We start from the raw sequence: 27,689 nt of genomic DNA on the forward strand, positions 1-27,689 counted from the left end.
TTACTTCCTGGCTTCTCATTGGAGGGTTATTACCTAGAACATTTAATTTTTAAAGAAAAAGTGTTCTTTTCTGAAAGTAAGAATTATCTGTTAACCAAATTTAATATAAAGCTGAAGGTTAGTACAGACAAATTTTTTTCATAGCATTTCCTGAAAAAATTGCGCGTTATTTAACGTCAATTACCACTTTCAATTAAACGTTGTAATTGTATTTCATAAGGTAGAATATTGGAGGTTCTAATTATCCAAATATCAGAGAACGAAGGTAATTGGGGCAATTCACCTATCATTCAAGTCGGCGCATAAATTCATCTACTCTAATTGGGTGTATTAACTGGGGTTCCCAACTTAAAAGCAGCAATTAATTTTTCTCGATTTAAAAATTATTCTATGTAATTGTTTACGTGCTTTTAGAGTCATCTTACTGAGCAACGTTTTACCAAAAATAGCGACGCTTCTGCATATTATATATTTTTTTATTCGTATTATCCTGATTTGTGGGCAATTTTAGTGTATTTAGAACTGAATCGGAAGAATGTTCAAAGAGATTATGCATATAACTCTAGGGATAGAAATTTTGCTTTGAGAATGGTATGTGCCCACATTATCGGTAAAATGTTAATGTGTGTACAAACATATATGTGGTATGTTTCGGTGGAATTATTTTGACTCTAAACTTTTCGTCTCGGATATTTATTTATTAATTAACCTGATAACAGTATGTTCTTGCCATCTCGTGTATGAACTGCTCCTCGATTAATTCACTCATTTTCCATCACACTTCACCCACTCTTTGGGTAGCCCGCAAAAATGACACGGTAATGGACCCACTTTAAAAGTCGGGCCATAACACCACCTCCGACCCGGAGTCAACCCACAAGGAGACGAAAGTTTGAAAAATGGCTGAGTCCCACGTATTAGTTATCCAATGAGTAGCTTCTTCTTCTTCGTGTTCGTTGTCATTCAGGACAGGAACGGGGTCACTGGGTCACTCAAATTTCTATGAGTTGCTATCCGCATGTTTCCGTAAAACCATGGGTTCTGGAAGCCTCTAGGATGACGCGGGTCCTGGCTGCTGCGTAAGAGGAAGTCAGTGATTCCATGGGCGCGATGCTTATTTGTGCAGTAGACTGCGAAGCACCACGCCCTTTCAGCATAGTAATTATTCGTTCAAAGGAAAACTTCCCTAGAAGTGGACCGATTGGACAAGGAGGTTTTGGAACTGGAAAACGAACGCTAAGTGAGTGTTTGAAGTGGTTGGAAACAAAACTGCGAATGTTTCTGATATAGATTCCATTGTATAAAAAATGAACAGAATGTTGGTTGACCGGCATTAACGATGTAAAAGTATTACAAAAATGGATATTTGTTAAATTTAAAAATACGTATTACGTTACCATGATTGCCAAGTCATCTTTTTTCGTCGACCCTGATGGTGGTCGTGCTTAATCATCTATATTAATTTTAAACTTTACAAAATGAATTCCATTTTTAGTTAACTTCATTACTCGAACTTTGATACAAATTTAAATCCATGAGTTAGAGTATAGTTTAAAAGTAAATACAAAATATAAAAAAAATTAGCTTGATGCTTAAATGTTGCATTTCCTCTGAGCTCATGAAATACTAAGAATGAAGGAAACATCTGACTCTGTTGAAAAAAAGCTAGCGTATACTGTTGAATATTGTCCTTATTAGACTCACGAAATTATATCTGATTAATTATGCATCTAAATATTGAAAACTTTGAGGTATCTGACCAACTTAAGAATACAGGGTTCGTCCGGAAAATAAGTGTACTGATTTTTTCCCGCCGCTCCAGGCGCGCCCAGCACCGCTCTGACGGGCTGCGATTGGAGGGGGATATGTTGGCAAGCGACGCTGAAAAAGGCAGTCGGCTCTGAGCTGTGGTGTAGTGAGGAGCTCTGTTAACGCGAACCTCCACGCTCGACCCACGTCACGGAACGCGATGCCGAAGTTTTTGGAGCAGCGTTATTCCATCAAATTTGCGGTAAAGCTTGGGAAATCGTCTACCGAAACTGTCGGTATGATTAACCAGGCTTACGGGGAGTCAGCCATGTCCAGAAACATGATCTTTCGGTGGCACAAGATGTTCGTGGAGGGCAGAGAAGAGGTCGACGACGAACCACGGCCTGGACGCCCATCAACGGCACTCACCGACGAAAATGGGCGAAAAGTTCGCGATGTACTGAACTATGATCGTCGTCTTAGTGTTCGGATGATAGCAGAGCAGTGTAATCTTCGAAAACGAGTCGCCCGCGTCCGGCCAACGATCAAAAACATCTGGCGGCTGCATCACGACAATGCGCCGTCTCACACCGCGCTTGTCGTGTCGGACTTCTTGGCCAAGCACGGCATGGCAACGCTGCCGCACCCGCCCTACAGCTCGGACTTGGCACCACCGGACTTCTTTCTGTTCCCGAAGATAAAGAGGAGTTTGAAAGGAACGCGATACGGGACTTTGGACGCCGTCAAAGAGGCCGTGACGACGTGTCTTCGAGAGGTTCCCGATGATGCCTTCGCGGGAGCGTTCCAGGAATGGGAACGCCGCTGGAACAAGTGTATCGACTCACAAGGGTCCTATTTTGAGGAATATTAGCTTAAGATATGTAAAAGTGTAATACATTTTTTTTCTGAGCTCAGTACACTTATTTTCCGGACGAACCCTGTACATTCCGTCAATCAAACTTTATTAGTAAACAGGAGAGCTTAAGTATTCTAACCTTAGAAACGTGTTGTAGAAACGAAAAATTTTGTTTAAGAATTATACGCATGAGTACTTCAATCACCCCAATTTTCTTTTCCGTGATCAAATTCGAGCAAGAAGGTAAACCGAATTTATGATATTAATATTTGCAGCGTATGATTTTCTAATATAAGAAATAAGGCGCAAAGTTCTTCAAATTGAGTATCGCCAGTATTCACAATGGAAAACTATGAAACAAGACCATAAGCTCCAGAGCTACAAGTTCTCACCACCTCTTACGAGGTTAACTTGATAATGAATATTTTAAGGTGGGGAAGTTCGATTCTTCCAGGAGGCCTAGTACTTCTCCATGGATTTTACGCGACGCTGCTTCCTGCCTGCCCGAATAATCGATTTCTTAACCTGCGAGTGGAGCTTGGGGAGGTAAAAATATCCAAGAGTGAATTATTTCAACTTCTGACGTCCGCTGAACTGAAAATTGTAGAACTATATTTTGGGTAAAATGTCTTTTACACTCAACGCAGCAAATCGGTTTAGTCCTGTGTAGAACTAATTACAATGCCCGACAATACTTCCCGTTCTGCAAGAGATGGACAAATGAGTCCATTCACTTAATTCTCTTGGGTTCTTATTTTATTTCTTATTATTCATTAGTCTTATTGCCTGCTGGATGAACTTTGATTTAATTATACAAACTTTGAAGTTTGTTTGTTTTCAATCTACGAAAAATAATTACAATTAAAAATTATAATGAGTCCCCATGACATTCTTTCGTCTCACACGTTATCTCAAAACATTTGTTTTATTGCTGTTTTTTCCGGGACTCTGGAGTTATATGTCAATTGCAATCAAGGAAATCTCGGCGTTGTGCCTCGCTAATCAATTTTAATGGCAAATGGGAGTTGGTGGAGGGAGGTTTGGTGGTATGAGTGAGAGCGGTGGAGGGGTAGTGTAAGTGGTCCCACGGCCTGCGGGGAACCCGAGAGATGCACCCTTCCGGGATGGAAGGGGGGGTTCGCCTTTTAGTACGTTTAGACCTCCCACGCGGGCTTTATGAGACGGAAGAAAGGAGGAACCGGGTCTTAGTGAAGTCGCGTACGAGGTGGATTTAGTAGTGACCTTTCAGATCGTTTCATCGCCACCGCCTTCTCAGCGGTGGCCTCAGCTGGGCTAGTTCCTGGAACCAACAGTGCGCTTTGGGGTTCAAGTCGAGGGTGAAACGTAAACTCCGAATATAAAAGACCATATCAAAGAGATCACCTCGGAAATTATGGAGTGGGGTCCCTCTTTGAACTGGTGTCAACACCGCAGGTAAACAATTCATCGATGTGATCTCCTCTCATTTACACGAAATATAAATGATATCTTAGGTAGTACAATATATTATTTAATCTATTAATTATGTTTATATAAAGGAAATAAAATAAAGAAATTATGTTAAGAGCATGGTGGTTCATTTTGCATTATTTATCATAATAGACATATCAATTAATAATCACCGTAATGACGGTGGAATGAGGAAAGGGAATGATGAAAAAACCATAATTTATTTAAATATTTGACGCAATTAAAAAAACTCGAGTAATGATCCCCCCAAAACACTTCAAGTTGTATCACTAAATGTCCACCAGTTTAAAACATTGGTATCATGATGGTGCGGTAGCTAACGTACTGGCTTCCCACCCAGAGGTCCAGGGTTCAAATCCCGGAGGTGGAAGATATTTTCAGTGGTATCTCTATCTCTACTCGAGGAGCTTTGTGGAAAATACTTTGAGTTCGGACGCCATCCGTCGGATGGGACGTGAAGCTGCGGACCCTTTGGCGCCTTTCGTTAAGAGTAGGCTAATGCCGACGACGGGTTTCTCTCAACCCTTCATCCTCCCCTGCCCATCCCTAATGGCACAAATGACATTAACTGTCGGTCGCCTTCTCCTAAAACTACTACTACTACTGTTTACACTCATGGTTGAATATCTTCTGGTTAAGGCTAAGAAGTAGAACGTCCCTGTATTTTTGTTTAGTTCTAGCTCTAGGAGGAGTAGGAGTACCCTAAAAATGCCACTGTCAGCAAAATCTTTGCGTGGGAAGGATCAAGCGTTTACCTCCGGAACAGGAGTGCTATCGTTGCAAGTCCCTAATTAAGAGGCCCCAGCATCGGAAAAGAGATGAATATTTTATTATTTGGGTGCAAGTGTCTCGGGTTGTAATTCAATGTGACCCGTTAAATTTCACATGCACTATTTTCCATGCCTGTGTACTATCCAACCTAAATTTGAGGAAATTTGTGTGTACTTGTCGTATGTTCCCTTTAAATATCATGACAAAAACGACGATGGTACTTCATTGAGTGTGGAACCATTGTTTTTATTAAAATAAAGAAGAAAAGCAATCACGGGAGTGAAGGAACTCAAAGTATAGAGGTAAAAGTTCAATTAAAAAGATTACTTTGGCAATGAATTCCTTAATTTCAACAATACCGTAACTAACATAATACAGTGCGTGGTACATTCTCTCAAATGTATTAGCAATATAAATATATATCAAACGACGAAACCCAAACTTACGTGTGTGCAAACACAAGGAATGCATCTTTAATAATTAAACAGTGTGTATCACCAACTCCTTGGGATCATTTTCACATTGCAACGGTTTTCATACATTTTTTCTGCTTTCCAGGCTATTTCTTATTCCATTTTAAACTTTTTGTTCATTGGCCCCCAATTGATTTACAGTTTGTGGTCTTTTCTTCTCCTCGTGATGTTCACGCATTTAATTTCCACTCCGTGCCTCCCAAATGACCACCGTAGCCTGTTAACGTGTCTGTTAACCTCACGCGTGGAGAGTGGTCACAGCCACACACAGCCAAACCCCGTACGGGTCGCAGTCACCCTACCGGGAGGCGACTCCGGTTGACCTTCAGATGGACAAAAGCCTTCGTGTATCCCCCCCTCGGAGCTGCAAACTCAGTGGAGATTTGGTTAGCGGCGGTCAGAGGGGCCCCAGCGGCAAAGGGGTGAGGGTGGGGTAGTCTGGGGGCGCGGGAGGAAAGGGGAACGGATTTCGGAACGTCAAGATAGGGGCTCCCGGTTGAATGAGACCGAAATAGGGATGGAATTTTTCTGCGGGAGGCAGGCGACGGTAGGCAGAGTCATAGCAGTCGGGATTGTGCGGTGGGCAAAGCAGAAGGGGAGGAGGAGTGATGGCGGGAGGGGGTCGGGCCCGGAATAAGGGACGGACGCCGTAATGTGGTTGAGGCGGATAGGCAAGGAGGGGTGACTCTTGGAGGCGGATTCTGGGCGGTTAGCAGGGGGTTAAGGGGCGGCGGGACGGTATGGAAAATCTTGGTGACAGGGGGGAGGGGGGGGGAGCGGGAGAGATGGATGTGTGTGAGTACGGAGGGTTGGGGGATGGATAGCGGAGAGATGGGTTTTCGGCCCTTTGAAAGATAAATTGAGAAAGAGGGAGAGGGGGGCGGTGGCGGGGGGGGGGGAGGCGGCCGGAAGGGAGGAGGGGGGGACAGAAGGCGGTGCGGGTGGGATGGAACGTGTAGGTCAGGCCTTCAGCCGTGCGAGGGAGGAGTGGGGCGATATTTCGACCGGAATGAGAGATAGGGTTGTAAGTGTGCGCGGAGGAAATTGAAAAAATGGCGAGTAATCGATGTGTGTGCAAAAATGAGAGCAAATAACGGCGTATGGGGAGGGGGTTTGGGGGGGGGGTTGGAGACGAGGGTAGGATTTGGAGGGTGTGGTAGATGTGCGGGTGAATTGGTTCAAAGGGGAATATCAGGGAAGTATGTGTGCTATGGAAGAATGATGAATTAGTGAGGCGCTGTGTGGCTTTAAAGAAGATAGAGCGAATGCCTCTCTTGCTTTCCGCTCCCAGTATGGGCACGGAAAGCGAATTTTCTTGCTGCGGAAGATCGAACGGAAACAAACTAAAACTGTCATTGGAAGCTCATGTTAAAAGCCATTATGCTTGGTCACGGGATGCTTTTTAGCTACGATATGTTAATGAACGAGTCGATGATTAAGAAACCTCTTTGAAATGACATTGGGAGTAAACTTGATAGCCATTCTGGGGCTTAAATTTTCCCCGGCTTAGAGTAGAATATGTAACAGCATTTATGCTCAGCGCACCTTCCTCTACATTTTTTCAATCAAATATGGGTATCAAGGAAAGCCATGACTACCTACTCGAATTGATTAACCATTCAAGTGGGACCTGCTTGTAGGACCCTCTGTGAAACTGAAGCTCATTTTACCCTTACCTTTCCCATTGGAGGACAATATAAGCTAAAATCAATTAACCGTTCCGGAAATGATGTGTCTTTCTACTTTGTAAAATTCTACATTTTTCATTTATGGGTGACGGATCATGTATGGAGCCTCTTCTGTCTTCATCCTTTTTTTAACTCTACTGATGACTTGGTTGTCTCCGAGTCTTTGCTTCAAAAATCTGACTTTTTGACGTGGCTTGTACGGCGTTGCTTGCTAACGTGAGAAACACCCGTTTAATAAGTGAAATAAGATCGTGAACGTCTCTAGTTCGTACGCAGATTTTTTTCGGGATTACCTACTCCAATGAGTAGATATTACGCAAAATTTTAATCATGTAACTGGTCCGGCTGGACGTGAATGAATCCCTCCGAACTCCACCTCCAGCTAATTAGCTTTATTCCTAACCTCATAATTGGGTACAGTAGGTTTTTGCGGAAGGGATAATAGTGTATTTTAATGGCTGTGTGTAAAGCAGAAAGTTAAAATTTTACGCTGATGTACTTGTTTTGGCTTAATTCTAAACTTATCTATTGAAATCAGTAGATATCAATAATTGAAAAGTAATGACGATTACTTTTCAACGCATTATTTTAAAAAGTGAACTGAAGACATTTGAATTTACTTGGTTTTTTTCCGTAAAATTAGTATAATGTTATGGAATGTAACCGATTACATATAAAAATAACGTTTTATCCCTTTTGCAACCTGATCAAATAATTTGTCACAGATAATGCAGGAAATAATATCATAGATACTAATTCTTCAAAAAAATATTTTTATTCTATAAATTAAGGTGTGGTAAAAAGTAAATGATTTATTGCTATACGTTATGAAACTCGTGTACTATACCTAATTACGAGTAAGCACCACCCTATGTCAAATGTAAAAGCCCCCAATATTTCCGATGTGCTGAGAGTGCATTCTAAATAGGTATGTAATTTCATTTTGTTCTCATTCTCGTGGTACCGCTAAAATAATTGAGGTCTGAGAGCTCTTTCGTCGCTGATGACATTAACAGTGAAATACACTCAAATTTTGATTGATACCTCCAGGAGAGATGCAAGTAAACATTAATAGGGATGATTAAATATTATCCACTCAGAGTTATGGAAATTAAAAACCTTGAGTGAACTACATAAATTGTCCAAATTTTGATTACATCAATCAAGTTACCTTAGTTATAATGCAAAAGTATTGTACATATTTTTGTTTGAAGTGTATTTGAGTGCGTAATAGAATTACTTGAATTACCTTTTTATTTTGATCTGCTTCAATTTGTTTTACTAGTTCGTATTGATGATATTTTTAAGTTTATTGTGCTAGAGTTATCTTTCATTTTTGGCCAGAGGACATTGAGTAGGTGTTGAGATCATCTCATGCTCGTTTTGGAACTCCAGCCATATTTATTCGAGTTCCAAACAATATTAATTGGACTTTCACTCTTAAATAAAGCTATTGCTTAATTCTTGAGTGAGAATGAATCCTCAGAAACGAATGAAGAAAAGAACTGCGGAATTTTCACGTGAAATCTGATTTCAATGGAAGGTTCTTAGGACCACCCAAAAATTTTGATTTAAATTTAATAGAATTAGATTTATTCAATTCATTAATAACATTCGATTGCCACCGTTTTATAATTTTTACAGTGCGATGGAGTGGTTCCTGAAAAGTATTCACCTTAGATTCAAATACGCCAATAAGAGTGCTGTCTTTATGTAAGCATCAATGTTATTCCTCTTATTTTGGTGTAAATATTTTTATTTACCTCCGATTTCCGCTTGCTTTTTAGAATTTGAATAGGCATTTTTGTATTATTTTAAAAAACATTGTTTCATAATTGAAAGGACTTAATATCATTTTTACAAGTATTGACTACCTTAATTAATCAAAGGTAATTGAATATTAAAAAATATTCAACTACCTTTATTTATTCATACTTATGTTAAAAGCTAAGTTTGGTGATCGATGTAAAGCGGGCATTAGAATATGGGAGTGCTATTTTGGTAACAGTACGTTGAGAATTAATAATCGATAAAAACCAATAAGTTCCGAGACATTTTGCAAGCAGAATTGTTTGAACACACACTTGATTTAATCGGAATAATCCATGATAATTAAGAAAACCTACTCTACAGGTGTAAATTGCAATTATTCTTTAGTTTTTTCAGCGGCTTTCAACTATGAGTCAAAAGATTTAGTTTTAAATATTTTGCAAACTATTTTTTCAGCATCCGGTTTTTTTCCAGCTTCACCTACGTTGCATTTGATGTTTAGTCAATTGAAAAATTGTTAACTAAAAGATGGTATTTATCATGTGTTGGATCACAAATTATTCACCTTCATTCATTTTCTTGGCATTAACTTGTTCACCACTAAAAGTGATATCAAGGAATTCATTTAGCAGTAATCCAGCGCATTATACGAGACGGTTCTCGTATCTCAAGTAGGGAAATGAATGATGTAGTTCTCGTTTTTTCACCATTGTAATAATTTTAATTAAAGAAGCTCATATTTTTCTTGTTTCATATTCCCGACTAGGTTTGGTGTTTACTAGTCCAAAACCAATAGTCCTTCTGCCGTTGCTATATGTTTGATCTTTATGGGGAAACGTGTGCAAGTACTCATTGACAATTTTTTTCCATACACTTGTGAACATTCGTATTTTAGAATGGGCATAATTAAGTTTTCTTTTTTTCTTGTCTCTTTATCATACTCCATTGCCTCTCATTGCTTAATGCTTGAAAAGATTAGGCATGACCTTCTTTTTGAAAAAAATGGTATATCAACTGATCTTTTTATTTGAATTTCAATATTCTCTTATATCACATTTTCACTGCTAATAACCTTCCCATTAAAATCGTAGGAATCGCCAACCCATTAGAAAGTATATGCTTAACTCTTTGATCCTTTGGAAAATTCTCTGATACCTAGCGCAATTTTCTGTCAGTATATCGTGTCCATTTCTGGATAGTGACTCAAAAGTGACGCGCGTTGTCATTGACAGTTGTGTTTAAATGTCGAATGTTTGTCATGTAATCATGCGTTTTGTTAATTGTGCAAAATTAGCAGCCAGGAGTTAATTATCTACACAACAGTGGTGATCCTACGTGTAATAGTGTTGAGTTTTGACTTTGGTATTTACCTTCCATGTGGAAAAAGTTAAATAAGAGCTTGAGAGAAAGATGTCCCTCTCATATAATCGAAATTCTTAACCATTTCTTCACATAGGGCATAGGAAAGTTATTTGTTTTACGTTGATAATTTGAATTAAAATGAACTGAGGCATTGTTTAAGTTTTTTTAAAAGTGGAGTAGACAAACAGCCATTAACGTAAGGGAACTCAAGTGGTACTCATAATTACTCTAGCCATAAAAAAGTATTAAAACTTCGCGGTTGCCATTTTAACTGCAGGACTGGAGGACAAACTAATTGACATTTTTTGATCCTCATCTTAAACCATTTAGATTTCTTACGCCATTTTTTTATTTTATATTTAAATTTAATTAATTATTTTTCTTATTATGATGGTCTTGTTGGTACTTGTGGGACGTGAAAGGAAAAAAGGAAGATATTTTATGATTAAGCTGATGTACTAAATAGGCGACGTCTTCTTTGACAATTTATTCATATAATTTAAATTCAATTAAACCAGTAGTTTCATTATAAGGTTTGTTTGCTACCATGATTTCACACAACCCATGCTTTGTTTTTGCATTTTTTCTTTACAAAGTTTATGTATGGTGGTTCTCTAAATATACCGCGTTGATTTTTTTTCTCTGAAAATCCATGTGAGATGATTTTTACGTTTTAATAAAATCTATCTTATCAATGAGGTCAAAAATATTTTAAAATACTACCAGTATTCTAAATATTTGGCAATATTTAATTAGCATTGTGATTATAATAAAGGCAAAAACCCTATTTTTTTAAATTTGAGATTCATATACGCATTTTTTTTATTTTTCACAAAAACAAATTTGGGCGAATCCTACGTCACGAATTCTGAATCGCTGTATTAGATTCAAACAATAGAAACAACCAATATCCCCTCCTGTTCTTCATAGGCCATTTGTTCATTGGTGTTTCCATCGAATGTCATCATTATTTTGTGGTAATGTGCCATTGTACATTATAAAATATTAATTTATGCAAAATAGAAATTTCGTTTCATTTTGGGAAATGAAATCTCTATGATACCTAAATGTGTTGCTAAATATTCGCATAGATTGTGAATACGTGTTTCCTGACAACACTTCTTATAGCTTGCCACGGGTGCTTAGTATTTATTTCTTATCCATGGTCAGATGAGCTCCGTCCCGTGACAAACTTTCATCCATGCAAAAGGATCAAGTTCTTAAATTAATATTTCAAACAAAATAAATTTAAATGTTAGGTAATGATTGCGTTAAATAAACTTAAGTTTTATGTAGAACTAATGAAATTTACCAAGCTGGTCATTTGTCCTTAAACGCATCACCACTCCTCAAAGAGCAAATCGAATGCGCATAATTTTTCATTTTCCTGTTTCAGGATAATATAAAATTAAAAAGTAAATTCTATGATTCAGAATAAGATTCCAAATATGGCATTATTGCCACACTAAGGTGTTTAAATGATTTTACCTTGAAATTTACCGTAATACAGCCGAGATTGTTAAAAAAAACCCACGCTTTCAGTGAATTAAACTGAATGCAAAACCAGGGAAATTGATGTGTATCAATTACCTTTCTAGCCATTACGAACCAATTTGCTCTATTATTTTGCTCCTAAAATTTTTTTTTCACAATATTTATGAGCTCCCAAGTAGGTTTTATAATAGGTGTGGGCGTAATCGACAACTTTCGCAGCTTTATCTGACTGGTATGCGTTTTTTTAGTTTTGATATGGTTTTAAGGTTATACTCCCGTCTAAATACCCTTCTTTTAAGAGAATATATTCTTCACTAAGAAAACTGCCTTGAAAAAACTCCCCATTTTCCTCATCCACTTCATAAATGCTCCGTGGGTGGAATCCAATTAATTTTTTTCAGACCGGAAAGTCTGTACGAGACACGAAAACGGAGCATAGAAATCGTAAAGAAAACAGACATCCTGGGGATTCGTGACGTCTGGTCAACCGGAATTCCGGACTTTACTTGGAAGAAAAGGCTCGAGGGTTATCTTTTTCACGTGTGGCCTTATTGTATGTGCCCTTTAAAGAAACGGGGCCAATTAAAATGTATTACGAAGACGTCAGCTAGCGTCGCAGTGCCTCAGGATACGAATGAGTCCTGGCTTAGCGGCGGAGGATACAAGGCCGTGGGGAAGCGGTGTCGTCGCCTCCGCTTCAAGAGAAATGGGAGTGAGAGAGGGGGAGGGGAGACAGGGTGCGGAAGAGGAAGCCTTCTGCCAGGGGAGTGGTTTGGGGATGGTTGCGCGGGGATGCAAGGAATGGATTCAAAGTGAGAGGTGTGAGGGAATCGAAGGATGAAATGTTTTTCTTAGCTTTTGAGGATTTCGATGTTTCCCTCCTTTCAAGGGACCACGGGAAATCAATCAAGGCGTTTTCCACACTGCCACCATATAAAACGGCTTTGATTTGAAGACAAATTTTCCTGTCTGTCCTCATTAGGTTTTGCCATATCTGTCTTCGAGCGATTGGGATAGTATTAGTTGCCGTTTCTCAAGAAATTCCCCACGCTCTTTTCTGTGAGAAATTAGTGAAATGCATATTGTGTACAAAGCAAGTCACGGCCGGTTAGGCATAAGATTCTTTCCTGTAGAGTCATCCATTAGGCTATTAGGCTGCTGAGAGGGAATCTACAAGGGTGGCATGGGTGGCAAGGGGACCGCCATAGACGTAATAGAACGTAGGTGGGAGTTGGAAGTTGGAAAACCGGGAGGATAAAATGCCCACCCGAATAGGTATGTACAATAACATACCAAATTAACTCTCCCGGAGAAACGATACACTTTCCTTTTTATTTATGCAGCAGAACCGGATATCTTTGAAACTTCCGGCCGTAGTCAGAGATAGAGCTCCCTCGACTTTCTTCAGTGCGAAGGGATGTAGCAATTTAAGTAAATAGGGGTTTTGTATTTGGAGGGAAACTCCTAGCAAATTTAAAAAATAAGTAAAAGCAAAGTGAAATAGATTGAAGAGATACCGTATAAAAGATAGTTGGAAGGCGGAGGACCCTTAATATTCCTTTCTACTTCTTTAAAAGACGCCAGAGTATGTTAATGTCGCTTGGAATCTTTTTTTCCTTATGCATTATCTCACTCTCATTTATTTCTCTTTGCTTATTATTACTAATTCAGCCCAAAATCTTATTAAATTCTTCGATAAATAAGACATTTTGTAAAAATAAATGAATATTAGACTCACAGGCTTGTGAGTCTAATATTAATTGTGCTTTTGTGTTCCTATAAGAAATGAATATTCCCGGAGGATTCTTTTTAAATGCTTATTCTGGTATGCAGAGGGCTGGGAAAATGTTTAGTTAAAAAAAACAAAAAAAATGTGCAAAAATACCTCTTCGACGGAAATATCTCTCTTCTCCCTCGCTTTAACTTGGCTGGAAACACTCATTCACACTTCGAACTGCGTAACAGCTTTGACATTTTCGTCAGCAAAAAGGGTAGAAGCAGGATGAACTGAATTATTTTCTATACTGTTCACAAATCTCATGCCCTAAATGATATCACGAAACAAAGCAGCAAGCAATTTAGATGCCGTTAAACGGCGCACAACCAGAGAAATTCAAGCAATCTCTGTACGGTCTCGTGAGCAACACGCTAATGGACTCCAGCGTTCGACTAGGCATACACCGAATGGGTAATAAGGTAAGCGTTCCCTCGGATCCGACGGGGATGTGACGAGGAAGATTGAAGGTGTAGATGGGAGAGAGGGAAAGAATTAGAGAAATACATACATGTATAAGGAGAGTGAAGCTTGAGGAAATAAAAATTGAGAGGGAATGAACGTGAAGGATAGAGAGGGAGGAGGAGAGGAGACCGTTGGGTTGCACGTCCTCCAGTGACTCACTTTCCAATTTCAGGGCTGCGTGTGGAGTGGTGGCGGCCTGGCTATCGAGAGAGCAAGACAGAGAGACGGAGGCGGGTGATTCGGGTGTTTGTGTGGTAGGGTCGGCAGGGGGGGAGGGGGTGGTGCCGCTGGCTCGGAGAGGCGGAGAAGTCCGATATTTGGGCTTCACGCCCCCATGCCTCCCTCCCATTTCCTACGAGTGGTGGAATACTTTCAGCGTTTCCTTCGGAGAGAGAGAGAGAGGGGGGGGAGGCGAAAGGGTTTGCGAGAAGGTGCGCAGCAATCTGAACGCAAAGAAATCTCTCGGCGGAATCTTTCCCTTCGCGTTACCACCCAGCCGTACTCCGTGAGTTCCTCACTGCACTCCCCCCCCCCCAGTACTCCCCATCCCTTCTTACCGCATCCCTATCCCCTCGCCTGCCGGCTCCCTCGCCGGGGTTGGACAAAGGGGAACTCGTTAACGGGGCCCTGCCGTGTCATTATTATGTAACCAAGTTCTGATTAACGAGCGATGCTATTACGCTGAAGTTTACCTTTTTTCTCATATAATTTTTCCCCGTTCCCACGCGCCTCAGCCTTTCGCGATGATAAATTTTGAGTTTTCGATTGTTTGTGCACGATAGAGTGAGGACGCGGAACAAGGTGTGCGGAGTAGGCGATGATTAATTTATACACATATATTTTTTGCCATTCGTGGACTAGTGTTTTTCGGGATCAATTATATTCGCTAAAAATGTAGGAATCCAATTTCCCACTCCGGCGTTGGAGATTTCAATTATTCTCGAGCACTGAAAGAACTGTAGCGATGGCTGTAAATTACAATGGAAACTGACTTTATTTAGAGATCCCGGAGGTATGTTTGTTTTTCTGATTCAGATTAAATTCAATTCAAATCCTGGAAATTGTGCATAATTCTATTTTATCAGGGGCACACTTCTGTCTTATTAGATAAATACAAATCACAAAATGAAAATAACACATATTGGTTCAAGATTTATGTACATAACCGTGTTACTATATTTTTTTAAATAAACAAACCTTATCTTTCTTTAGAATCTAGTAATAATAGAGATACTTGCTATAAAATTAACACATTTTTAAATGCGTATTTATTAGTATGTGTGAGTGTGTGTGTATATATATATATATATATATATATATATATATATATATATATATATATATATATATATAATTTATACACAGAAACACAGGGAAGGACACTCACGTATCTAGTTGACGTTTCGACGGCACGGCCGTCTTCAGAATGCCGTTCTTGGGGAAAGAGCAGAATATGTGTAGGGGAAGTGAGGGAGGGAGACATAAGGGACGACTAGGGAATGGACAAGGGGGTGAAAGAGGATCCAGATATGCGCTATCTCGCGTGTTCTCACCTGTATACTGCTTGCGGATACGGGAATAGTTTGAATCGTCGAAACAGAGAAGATTGGTCGTGGGAAGCAGTGTGCGTAGGGATGGGATAATTGAGGATGGTGGGGAAATTGGTAGAGTGACGATGGTTATTCATTTGGAGGGAAGTGGTGGTGCATTTACCCACGTAGAAGGCAGAGCAGAAGTTACTGGAGAGACTATAATGTTTTTTGAACTCCAAACTGTGAACTGGACGATTAGGTACCCGAAATCGTGTCTCTTGGTTTAAATGCCGACCAATTCTACGCCGCACACCTCTCTCTCTCTCTCATGCCCACATTTACGGAGGAACCACGAGCGTGGATTAGGTAATTCAGTTTTCGGTAGTTTCGAGTAAATTTCCCTGGCAGTGATTGCACCTGCAGATGAAGTCAGATCTCGATACTTGAGGTAGGACAATGTGCCATGTCCTTGGTGCAATGAACTGATTCACTACGAAGACTCTTCCTCGAATGGGCATCGGCCCAAACCTTGCCATCCATTTTTCTAGTTCTGTATTCAACATCCGTGATAAATCCCCCTTGTTGACTCAATTTTACCCATCGGTATCCCACATTTCCACTCATGACTACAAGTTGCCCTCCCTTCGACGACCATCCAAACTAAGGAGACAATCGTCCCTCTCATCCAAACTACGGTTCATAGTCTGTTTATTTTCGACGATGAACCTGGTGCAGATCAGGCATTGGTGTTCCCGAAATCGGGTAGTATGTTGGCAATGTCCTTTTTCGAGTTGGTGGATACGTTCATGTCAACGTCGCAAACGTTGGTGGCGGGAGGACCATATGCTGGCAAACGGTTGCCAGAGATCGTTATCTTTAGTCGTTGGAGCATGGGCTCAAGTCCGAGGGGGTGTAGCGGCCCGGTTAGAGGACAGCCTTGCGGGAGAAAAGAGTAAGGGAGCGGGTAGCGTGAGAGATTGAAGGAAATTTGAGGATGCAGACTCCTCCGTTGTACAAGGTTTTTAATATCCCGAGAAATACTTCCCTGCCGATACCCAAACTGGTTTTGGGAATCCGGTTTAAGTATTTCTAGCGGAGCATCGCTGTCGTTTCGATAGCCTACCACATCTTAAACCATGGAAATGGCCACAAAGATGGTGCGGTCACAAGCCCGTGTGTTATTTCAAACTCTCTTGAATATTTCCTCGATTAATTTATAAATTTTCTCCTGCATCTTCGGTGGTAATCACAGACTTTCCACTCTTATTTCCTGATAATGCATTTACGTCCCCGTAAAATGCACCATTTTCTACACAGTTTTCTCCGTCGGACCAAAAATATAATTAATTTTTATCATGAGCAACATATCTAAAACTACATGCATCACCAAACCTATACGAGAGGTCAAAAGCTATTTCAAAATAACCTCTTTCCACCCATGTAAACTATGTACTTATCATTTCTAATTCACCATAAGTTCACCATAATCTGTTCTTCCGCAAAATTGTGCTTTCTGTAAGCAAGAACACGAAAATCATCCCTCATCTGTCTTGTTCACATGAAAGGGTGTCTTTTTGCGAAAGACACGATACATCCCTTTTGTGTTGAAGCTGGTTTATTTCGATTACCTGTATTTTAATAGAACTTAAGCCTTTTATGTGCATCCATAGTATGATTGTTGCCTTCAAAGAAACAAAAAGAAATACCACCAAACATTCTACGCGCATCAACTTCCCAAATTGTAAAATATTATTTTGGATGTAGATAAAATTACTAGAAACATATGTATTATATTTGATTCACTGATGTTGAACACAGATTTTTTTCTATATCAGAAACTGATAAAAATCCGTCTGAGTAATTAGCCTTGGCTTAGGACACTAGACAATTGATGGATAAGGAATTTCATCAGATTTAAAATTTCATGTTGATATGTAATGTGATATAAAGATACGTCTTTAAATGAGAAAAGTATTTTTTTACTAACGGACCATAACCCTTTCATTTACCTACACCTGCATAAAGGATTGCCTTGTAAATAAGCAGGAAGAGATGTTCCTTTCACATGAAACGGAAAAACGTTCCATAAAATAGCAATCGGATAGTGCCTAACGAATTTTTGTTATCAAGAACATAGTTTTAAAGCAATTGTGAACAAAAATCTTTAATTTCTCATAAATATTTTTTAACATATTACTTGATCGTCGCTCTATGTTTAACACAGCGCCGAACTCGGAAGATACCAGACCGATCCTTTCCTTTCGATATATCTTTCTCCTGATCGAGAATCCCGTCAATTATGACCAACATTCTCACGAATATATTTCATGGATGGGGAAATCCATCCAATTTTTCTCGCTCATGTCTCATTGTTCAGCTCTAAATTGATTGCCATGGCGCGGCTTTAGGCTTTCCCTTAAGGGGCCACCTGCCACCTCCCTCAACTTCACCCCTTCCTACCCATTTGTCCCCTCCCGCCATGAGCCTATCCCCGCGCCCTCTGTGCGGCCCGGGGGCAGAGGGGCCAGAATAGGGGCCACGGAGAGCCTAAGTCCCCCCTCTCTTTCGCTGAACCGGGCCACCCCCCTTCAGGCCCTCCGGGGAGATTTTCGACATTTCTTGGAGAGATAAAGAGAGAGAGAAAAGTGGTAGGGTTTGGGCTCCCTGAATAAAGCGTGTAAGCGAAATGGTTGCAGAATATGTATTTAAATAGCATTGAAGCCACGGATTCATTTACTAATACGGGTGCGTAGTTCGTTTTTAAAGAAAGGAAAGTTTTAGCAAAATGATCATTTGAAATATATTCAGATATTCTTGGGTACTATGTCACTGCTAAGAGACGTTAAGTGGAGGGACATGCATTTTAGTCTCAGAAGATGCATTAACGCCCTTCTTTTTTTTGAGCGGAACTGCTTAATGACCTTTATTCACTCTCGTTGTAAATAAATGAAAAAGTTTTTAAATGACTGCAGTACAGTATATCTGAAAGCAATTGTGAGTAATTAATATTGAGAAATTTTACCATAATTTATATACTTGTTTTAAAGACATTTTTCATGTAAAAATCATTGTATTTAGTGCAGTAGTCTTTTTATCAACTTGCATTTTGAGTAACTCCTAAGTGGAGGGGCATACTTTGGATCTTAACCGATTGAAATCTTAAACTTTCTCTCTGGTTGTAGCGTTACAATCATCTGAAGTCTAAATTTTGCACTCCAGAATTATGTATATGCATCTATAAAATATGTTTTCATTAAATTAACGCATTTAAAATAATGATGTGGAATCTTGGATCTTTTCCACACCACCTTACTACAGCTGCATGCACGTTAATTCCATTGGATGAATTGGAACCATATCGGTTCAACTTCGCCAAGTTTTTTAATTATATATTTTCCCTGATTTAAAGTAAGAGCATCAAGCACAATTGGCGCCCCCAGTTATTTAGTTTCTTTCTCGACGTGTGTGATGATATCTCTTCATTTTGTTATATCCTCACCTTTTTGAACAAATTAACATTCTCATAAGGTGATGGCTGTCATTCTCAAGCTTACTGAAAGTACCATGTGGATCAGTTGAAGCTCTCGTAGTCTGGAAATTACTTTTCTTTATAAAATAATCCAATCAGTTGCAATGTGCTACTAAGTCTCTTTACCAACTAATGGCGTATTCTTTTTCTCTCCCTTACAGAGAGTTTTCTTGAATAGATTGGGCAAGAGAGGCGAAAAGAATAAACACTACCCGCGCGGAAAACATCTCCAGCGCCATTCCAAAGAGGGGACCAAGGAAGCGGCATGTGGCGAAGCAGCCTCCCCATTTTACTGCTGGCGGTAGCGGCCGGAGTTGCAGGTGAGTTCCCATACGCCACACTCGGTTACTTCTCTCCCAACCAAATCGCTCAAATAGACTGCCACCAACCCTCAACCTTGCCCCATTCAACCTTGCTCCCCTCTACCTTGCCCTCTCCACTCCCTTGCCCACTCCTCTCCCTTGCCTACGCCTCCTCTCCCTTGCCCACACCTCTTCCTTGCCAAACCCTCTTTCTTGCCCACCCTTTTTCCCTGCTCACTCCTCTCCGCTTTCGCTTTCTACTCATCACTCCCCCTTCAGTAAATATAACTCACGAAGATGTATTCTACATAAGCCGCTCTTGTCTATTTACCGCGGCCATTTTTATAGAATGGTCTAAACGCTGTCTTTCACGCCGAAGCCGCATTCCTTATCGTGCTTCTCTGGCTCGTCTGACTCCCACGTCCACATCTTTACATTTAAGGGAAAGGTGTAGCTTTTGCTCAATATCACGCGTCTTAAACATCCGACAATACGACGCAGCCCCGATACGCCACGATGTTTTTCTGATGGCTTCAAAGCACGAGCCTCAGCCCATCCTAATCCTTTGCTCTTTTTATTTTTGGAAAGAGCGTGCAATAGTGCCTTGAAACCTTTCAGGGGGTAGAAGTTCCTTTTCACGGCATGTTACGATGTCTATTATTTGTCATTCCTTTCGTATTATAAAAGGATTCAGGCATCGGTGTGGAAGAAAACATGAAATGTGAGAGTTTGTCTAGGGATATTATGAAAGTTTGGACCATTTATTCCGTGCTTACGATTGACATATGTATTGGCCTTACTTTGTTTTTAAAATTCTCCGAATGGAAAAGTTCATTTAGGCAATGATGGATTATTTTAACTTCACTTAAATGCACCGCAGTTGGAGCAAAGATCACGTTTCTCCAAAGTGTTCATTTCAATTTCCTCACGGGTAGCAGTTTGATACTTAAATCTTATTCAGCCATAGTCATCGAGTCTCTAGCTAAATTTAGCGACTATTTTTAACTTTGCCTATTCCAATTTTCAAAAGGTATTAGAAAGACAGGTGGTGAATTTGAGTGAAATCCATTTTCATTGATTGGTATTTTATTGGAGCCAATTATGTGACTCTTCGAAATGAATGAAATATCCTTTTGAAAAGATGGAATTTATTTTCATAACAACGATGAGTTTGCTACTTTATAAATTGTTATCAACAAATTAAGTTGTGAATTAAGGAAACGTTCCTTGAAATTAAAGGATTATTATTTGTTTCATCCCGACGTTTTTAATATTCTGGATTTTTCAAATATTCTTGTTAAATGAGGCATTTCCTTTAGTAAATTTTTCACATGCATGTAAATTGTCGGAGAAGACTCAAATTGTCTCAAGGGGGACAGATACGTAGTTTTTTGTCCTACATTGGTTCACAGAAGTTACATGATTTATAATATCCTCCAAATTCCCACTTCGGAAAAGGCGTTCATCTTATGCCCATTCCGACGAATTTTGCAAAATATTTTCATTATCCCTGAATTTTACCGCACCTTTGCTTAGAATAAAATGGCATTTTATTAGTAGAATTACTAAGTAAATACATATTATTGTATTGTCTCAGTCATAGAATAGTTATCCATGTTTGAAATGGAGCTCAATTTAAGAGCAGACCTGTTAAACTTTTCGTCTTGGGTGTGTACTCTCCGTTGTTTGCATATATAGATTTACAAAACATGGTCCTAGTATTTTTAGGGGTAGCCTATGCACAGATATAGAGTGAGATAAAGCTATATTATGCCTCAGGGAACTAGGTCATTTCATCCGTTTGCATCGGTGCTCTCGCCGTTCTATACTCCCGAGTATATCTGTGTTTCCGCTGAGCCCTCTTTCACTACTTGAAAAGCATTTTGCCGAAATTTAAAACAACTCTGCACTATCTCATCTTTAGATCATAATTTTATACTACCTAAAATAAAAATTCAATTTGTCAACGTTTGAAGCAAAAGGAGGATTCGCGGAATTCGCCAACACAGTTTTCATCGCTCTATGGCTCAAATAACAATGCTTCCATGGAATAGATGTTCTACAAAAAAAAATTAATCATATTGCATGCGTCGTGTATTTCTGCACCGTGGACGGTTCTTCTTGGACGTTGACGTCACAGGTGGTGTTCTCGCTCATGAATCTACACTCAGAGAAGAGACGACCGGAACTCATTGTTTAAATGGCATCACTGCTCTCTTTGGAGATCCCTCAAATATGTTTCCCTTTAAAAAAATAACGGGATTAAAATAAAATTTTCGTCTTTCATCCTGCCAAGAGACCCGCCTACTCGGGCCACCCCTGCCGGATTTCAATTATGAGCCGATATAAATGGCCGGGGAGCGTACGTATCTTGACCTCCAAAAATTCGCGGACTAGGAATCTCACAATCCCGATAGGCGTTTTTGAAAAATTTGAGGCACCCTCCCCACCCTCTCCCCGGCCCCGCAACCATCAAAAAGCTGAGATTAATCGCCGGGGAGTAACCCCACGGTCCCGCTTTGCTCACGCACATTTGTCGCGTTGTCGTCAAGGTCGCTATCCCGAGGGCGTGTTTAGGAATGGACCAACGATCAGTGTGCATTCCATCCCACCTCAGTCCAAGTGGATCAAATACTGGGCATTTTATTTATTCGATATATATTTTTTTCCTCCAACAAACCTTACTATCCGCCACACCCCGCTATCCTCCCACAAATAATAGTTTGTTTTTATCGTCCCCACCCACGTCATATATTTTTAAATATTGAGATTGGAGATTTTTTATGCCAGATATATCTTGACAGCATTCTCCCCCAAATGTGTATTCGCGAGGCCCTGCCAATCATGCGTGAGGTTGGGTTTCTTCGATCCTCCAAAACAGTTAAGACTGAGCCAATCCCCATTGCATGACGTAAGTGAAACGAATTGGTACGATCCGCGTAACGTCGGATGGAATGACGTTCCAAACTGGAGCAATGGCGCTCACGTGCCTCTCAAGCGTATTATACTACATTTTTTCTTTCCGCTCCTTAATTTGGCTTTTTTCACGCATCCGCTTTTATCTGAAAGTTTTTTTTTTAGCTCCCACATTTTAATGGCCATCCCCTCTTATCTTCCGTTGACATTCCATTCTCTCCACCCTCGTGGATTTGGAAGATAGTTTGAATAAATTTTCCCCCTGTGGATCACTCCAAAAATTATTTCTTCATTTTTCGTGGCATGCATGGGTTTTATTTTCCAAGGAAATTTTTTATGAAGTTGATAAACTAAAAATATCCCCAAGGGTCCTGGCATTATTTATTCAATGGATAATATCCGTCAAAATGTTATGCACCACAGGGATTTATTTTCAAGTTTGAGAACTCTTTTTGAAGTTTATACGGAAATTTTGTAACGTAATACTTGTGGTTGGGTTTCATACTTAAATTTAATGATTTATAATTTACCTCCAAATTGAATGCTTCCTTTTGAATTAGCGACTTGTGGAATTCGGGAGGAGTGACGCCATTGTGTGTTCTTAACGGGCGTATCCGCGGTGAGCTTTACTTTTCACCCTATGTTGAGATATTTGCTGGCATGAAGCACTTTTTCTCTTCAATATTCCACATTATGCTCCACTTTGCGATTATTCCACAGTGAGTGAAAGTTTTCTCTTATGATTTGTATTACTACTTATTGGAGCCTAAATTAACTTTAAATTTGGATGGATAATACATTGTCATTACGTTACAAAAGACATACATCCGTAGTAATTAATGGATTACATCCGAGTACCCTGTTGATATATATTCGTTCGAACTATGGACATCATGATATGCAAATTCTAATTTAATAGGTGAATGGAACAAATTGGTTTGATATCGGTAATAGGTTAAATATTGCGTGTAATAAGATATTGATACCTGATAAAAAATATCTACTGAAATTGCACATTTCTTGAACCTTTGGAACCTTTCAGTTAGTCATATGAGGCATTTACATATATGAAACTGGTTATTTTCTAGTTTCTCAGAGTTTATTTTAGAGTTAATATCTTTCATTGAATAACTACCATCGCCCTTAATTATGGATAAAAATAAAATATAATAGTATTTAAGATTGCAAATCGTCTCCAAAAGTATTTTCATTTCATGCGTTAACTGAATATAATGAATCTTTTTTTCTAATAAAACAGTATTTCCATTATGCTCTTTCATTTCAAAATGACTTCTGTAACATATACTGTAGCAAAGAAAACATTATTTTCCTTAATATCTCCAAAGGCGTTTGTAGTTTTACCAGGGCGTTATATTCGAGTTTAATTGATGGATTGTTTAGTCGTTTTGTCATAATGTTAATTTTTTCTTCGTGGTGGTACTTGAATCTATTCCGTAATTTTTATCCGTGTTTGTCCTGGTGAACACATGAGACTAAATTTCTTTTTAATACATGAAGCCAAATTAGTTGCGATTTATGCCAGTAAATTTTCCAGTATAAGCTACCATATCTGTTACTTTTTTCGATTAAGTCCACTCTCTGGAGTTGTGAATCATTTCGCTGTGTTCGAACTCGCATGAGTACTTATTAAAACATATTCTACTAACCTTTATAGAAGTAGCATTATCGGCCTTAAGATTTCTTGTCCGTAATTCGACCATACTCACTTGATCGGTTATCGTATGATCATCTCTCGTTATTATTATGGAGACCACACTGCCAAATTTCAGCCAGGTGTCATTTCAATTACCATTAATCCACAAAAATAACAGACTCTCAAAAAAAACTTAAGACTAGCAGGAAAAAAGTAATGCAAGCATATATCGTGTAAGCAATCAAAAGGTGAATCAGTCCTCCAATCATTTGAGAAAATTTGAAGCTTATCAAGTTTAAAAAACAACGTTTATTTCAAATCATGAAATATTATATTGTTGCCTCAAATTTTTAGTAACATTTTCTACCAAGGATATCCTTTATTTTACTTATCATATATTTTTATGAGCAAAGGTTGTGTTCGGATATGTTCGCCTTCAAGGTTCATAATAACTTATTATCTATATTCTTTAACAAAATCATCCGTTATCATAGTCTATTTGTCGATATTTCGCAACGGTTTTCATTTTAACTCAACGTCATATGAATCTGAAATTTGAATTTGAAACTATGAATTTTTTAAATTATAGTCGCACATTATCTGTCACCGTAACGCCGCTCATTATAGCGATTGAGTTTTTATGAATACAAATTCAATTTTCATTGATACAAATGAAGATTTTTGTTCATTAATGCCTTCATATCCGCGTTTGTGATAATGTCCAGGCAAATAATTCGCAAAAATATTGAGCATGCTGCTACTTCGTATTGGCGTTTTAACCACTTTCTTTAATGAGTGCAAGGAGAATTTCTTGATGTACAAGGAAAATTTCAACATGGTTCTGGATATTTAACTGGTTTTCTAACGCAATAGTTGTACCAATTTATTGATAACAGATCTAAAATCGGAGGTGATTTAAAATTTCTAGTGCTATGCTTGTTGATGAGCGTCGATGTTTGCTTTTTAGCTCCTTTTCTTCTCGGCGGTGTTACGTCCGCTTAAATCCACACATTTACCAGCGTTCTCTAGTGTAACAACAGGAAGCCTACACAAAATCATCTCAACATTCATTATTTAACTAATGGTAAAGGTTATCCTGCAAATCATAAACTCTTATGCTTACGAGAATGAAGAACATGTCTCGTATTTCCTTCAAATTCAAATAGAGATATAGCGAACCTGCCTTGCATAGCAAACCAACGAGGACACAAAATTGTATGCAACCCATTAACCGCTAAACTTACTGTATGATCGGGTTGATTACTGTCTACTGGTGTTGAATCCGGCCCAATATTATTGAAGGATTAGTATTATTATTATTAGGTAATCTACCGGTTAAGGTAGGTTCTGGTAGGGCACAACTTCCAAATAAATATCTTGTCTCTCCTAGCAAAACACAATCCAACATCGTACTTTACCACAAACTCCTCTTTATCATTGTATACTTCCTTTATCATTGTATACACCCTTCATCCCATCTAACCTCCCTATCCTATTCCTGCCCTTTCCAAGTTTACCCTATATTCTACTCTCTATCACGGTTTCAACATCCCGTTGCCATTTTTTCTGTCTTCGTATGATTTCTCCCATCAATCCCCTCTCCTCCCCCACAATATCTATTTTCTAGCACATCCTTGTTTGTTTTCCTGTCTGTCCACTTTTCTTTCTCCATTCCTACCCACATCCACATTTCAAAATCCTGCAATCTACGCCTATTATTTTGCTTCGGTGATTGTTTCCGCGCCGTACATAACCACTCTCCAAATTATAATTTTAACAAGCCTTTTCTTAACATCCTCACTCGATGTCCTTATTACGAATTCCCTCCTTTTTATGAAAGCTTCTTTGTCTAACTCAATTCTTCTCTTTATGTCCCTACTGCTTTTGATCATTGTGATCCAAAACTGTTCCGAGAAACGTAAGCTGTTCCACCTGCTCTAGTTTTGTCCTCCTATTTTAATTTTAACTGAGCCTTTCTTTTCCTTGAAAATTGTGAAACTTTTGTTTGATTTGTATTGATTCTAATCCCATATTAATCGCATTGGATTTTCAATTCACTCAGCAATTCTTGCAACCCTTTGACTGACTGACAAACTAGAGTTTGATCATAAGGAAAATTACAAAATTTATTAATTCCCCGCCGACTTTCATTTCTATCTCCAGTTTTTGTTCCGTGAAGAACTCTTTCATCAATTCCTTTGCATATAAGCTGAAAAGCATCACTAATGATGGAAAACCCGTTATACTTACTCCTCTTCCTTACACTGCCCATCCGGACTCTCCGTCCTTCACTCGCCCCTGAGCAGTCTGAGATATGTACAGATTAGGAATTAGCCTCCTATGTCTCCCATCTATCCATATTTTCTAGAGTATATTCATTAGTTTATCCCAATTTACTCCATGTAACGCCTTTTCAAAGTCTATGAAACACTCGTTTCGATACTCCCTGATTGTATTCTACATTTCTCTCTATTTGTGATCTCGTTACTGCAATGGCATCGCACGTGCGTGTCCCCTTCCTAAATTCAAACTGATCATCCCCTAAGTAATCATTTGCCCTGCTCTCCATCTTTTCGTTGATGATCCTGAGAACCACTTGAGCTGAGTGTGAAATCAAACTCATTGTTATGTAGTCCTCAATTGATATAGCCTTCACCTTTTTCGGAATAGGGACTAGTCCTGATCTCCTAGCCTTCCGGGCAAACTTCTTCCCCATTTATGCTACGAACCAATCTACGTACCCTATTCCTCCCATATTTTTCTAAACCTCTAAGTAGTTCCGCAGGAATATTGTCAACTCCCATGGCCTTCTTTGATTTCATCTCCTCCATTACAATTTCTATGTCATTGTCGAGTATGCCTCCACCTAAGCCCTCTTCATCTATATCATATCCTCTTTCAGTCTAAGCTTTTTCCTCCAAGTTTTTAACCATAGAGTCATTCTATGTATTCATTCCATCTCTCTTGATTCTTTATGGTATAACTGTTATTTTACCCTAATTACCGCTAACAGTTTACAAAGATTTACCATTTTTATTTGTCAATAGTGTTCAAACCTTTTTGTATAGCGCATCAATTTCACCCTTCCTCGGCAAACTTTCCATATCCTCGCACTCCGCCTTCCAACACGCTTCCTTTGCTCTATTTGTTAACCATCTCAATCGACTATTCAACTCTTTGGGCTTCTTTCTCCCAATCCCTATATATAGAGTCTTTCATTTCCATTTCTCAGCCATCTTTCTAATCATCTCATCCGTGGTCTATGTTTTTCTTGGCCTTTTCACATTTATTTGGAAAGTTGTTGAATGAAAATTATCTCTTTTAGCTTTTCAATAACTTTTGATTACAATCAAAAGGGTATGTTCTACAAGATAAACGTTGCAATCATAATGGATTTTAAATAGTCAAAAGTGCGGAGCAGCTTTAACGTTCCTTCACTTATAAAATTCCTTTGTAATCCATAAGGAGTTCTTGAAACTATCACATCTAATCAGATTTTTGCTACCCTTAATACTGAAGGAGCACACAAACCGCGGCCCGTCACTGCTTTTAACGCAGCTCGCGATCGATGACGATGGATTATTCATAAAATGATATTTTAAATTGTATGTTGTTTGCACTGAAATAATAAAAGAATTTAATATTATTGTAAATTTAAACAAACAATATTTTATTGCTCTTTTTTTGTAATCTTTTTTCTTTTTTGTAATCTTCTAAATTTTATCTAATAGAATTATTCAAGAAGATGAATAACGAAGCGCAAACTTTGGTTGGATATTTCCCACAATCTTCCTAATACCACCCATAATCTCAGAAAATGTCACTTTTGCCTCTCTTTGATGGGCAAAGATCTACCATCATTGCAATTATGCTATGTCATTATT

At 39.0% G+C, this 27,689-nt stretch overlaps 1 protein-coding gene across 5 annotated transcripts in view; it reads left to right on the top strand.

Annotated features, from left to right (window-relative positions):
• Positions 1–27,689, top strand: part of LOC139686039 (Ig-like and fibronectin type-III domain-containing protein 1) — an 862,041-nt gene that overhangs the window by 666,077 nt on the left and 168,275 nt on the right. For all 5 annotated transcript variants that reach the window (XM_071583133.1, XM_071583132.1, XM_071583131.1 and 2 more), the window contains one exon: positions 19,095–19,253. In XM_071583133.1, the coding sequence (XP_071439234.1) occupies positions 19,199–19,253 (55 nt within the window). In that variant the 5' untranslated portion in view covers positions 19,095–19,198. The remainder of the gene's footprint in view (positions 1–19,094; positions 19,254–27,689) is intronic.

Source organism: Hetaerina americana, unplaced genomic scaffold (genome assembly GCF_022747635.1).
Source record: "Hetaerina americana unplaced genomic scaffold, ioHetAmer1.1.p SCAF_13, whole genome shotgun sequence".
Classification (NCBI taxonomy): domain Eukaryota; kingdom Metazoa; phylum Arthropoda; class Insecta; order Odonata; family Calopterygidae; genus Hetaerina; species Hetaerina americana.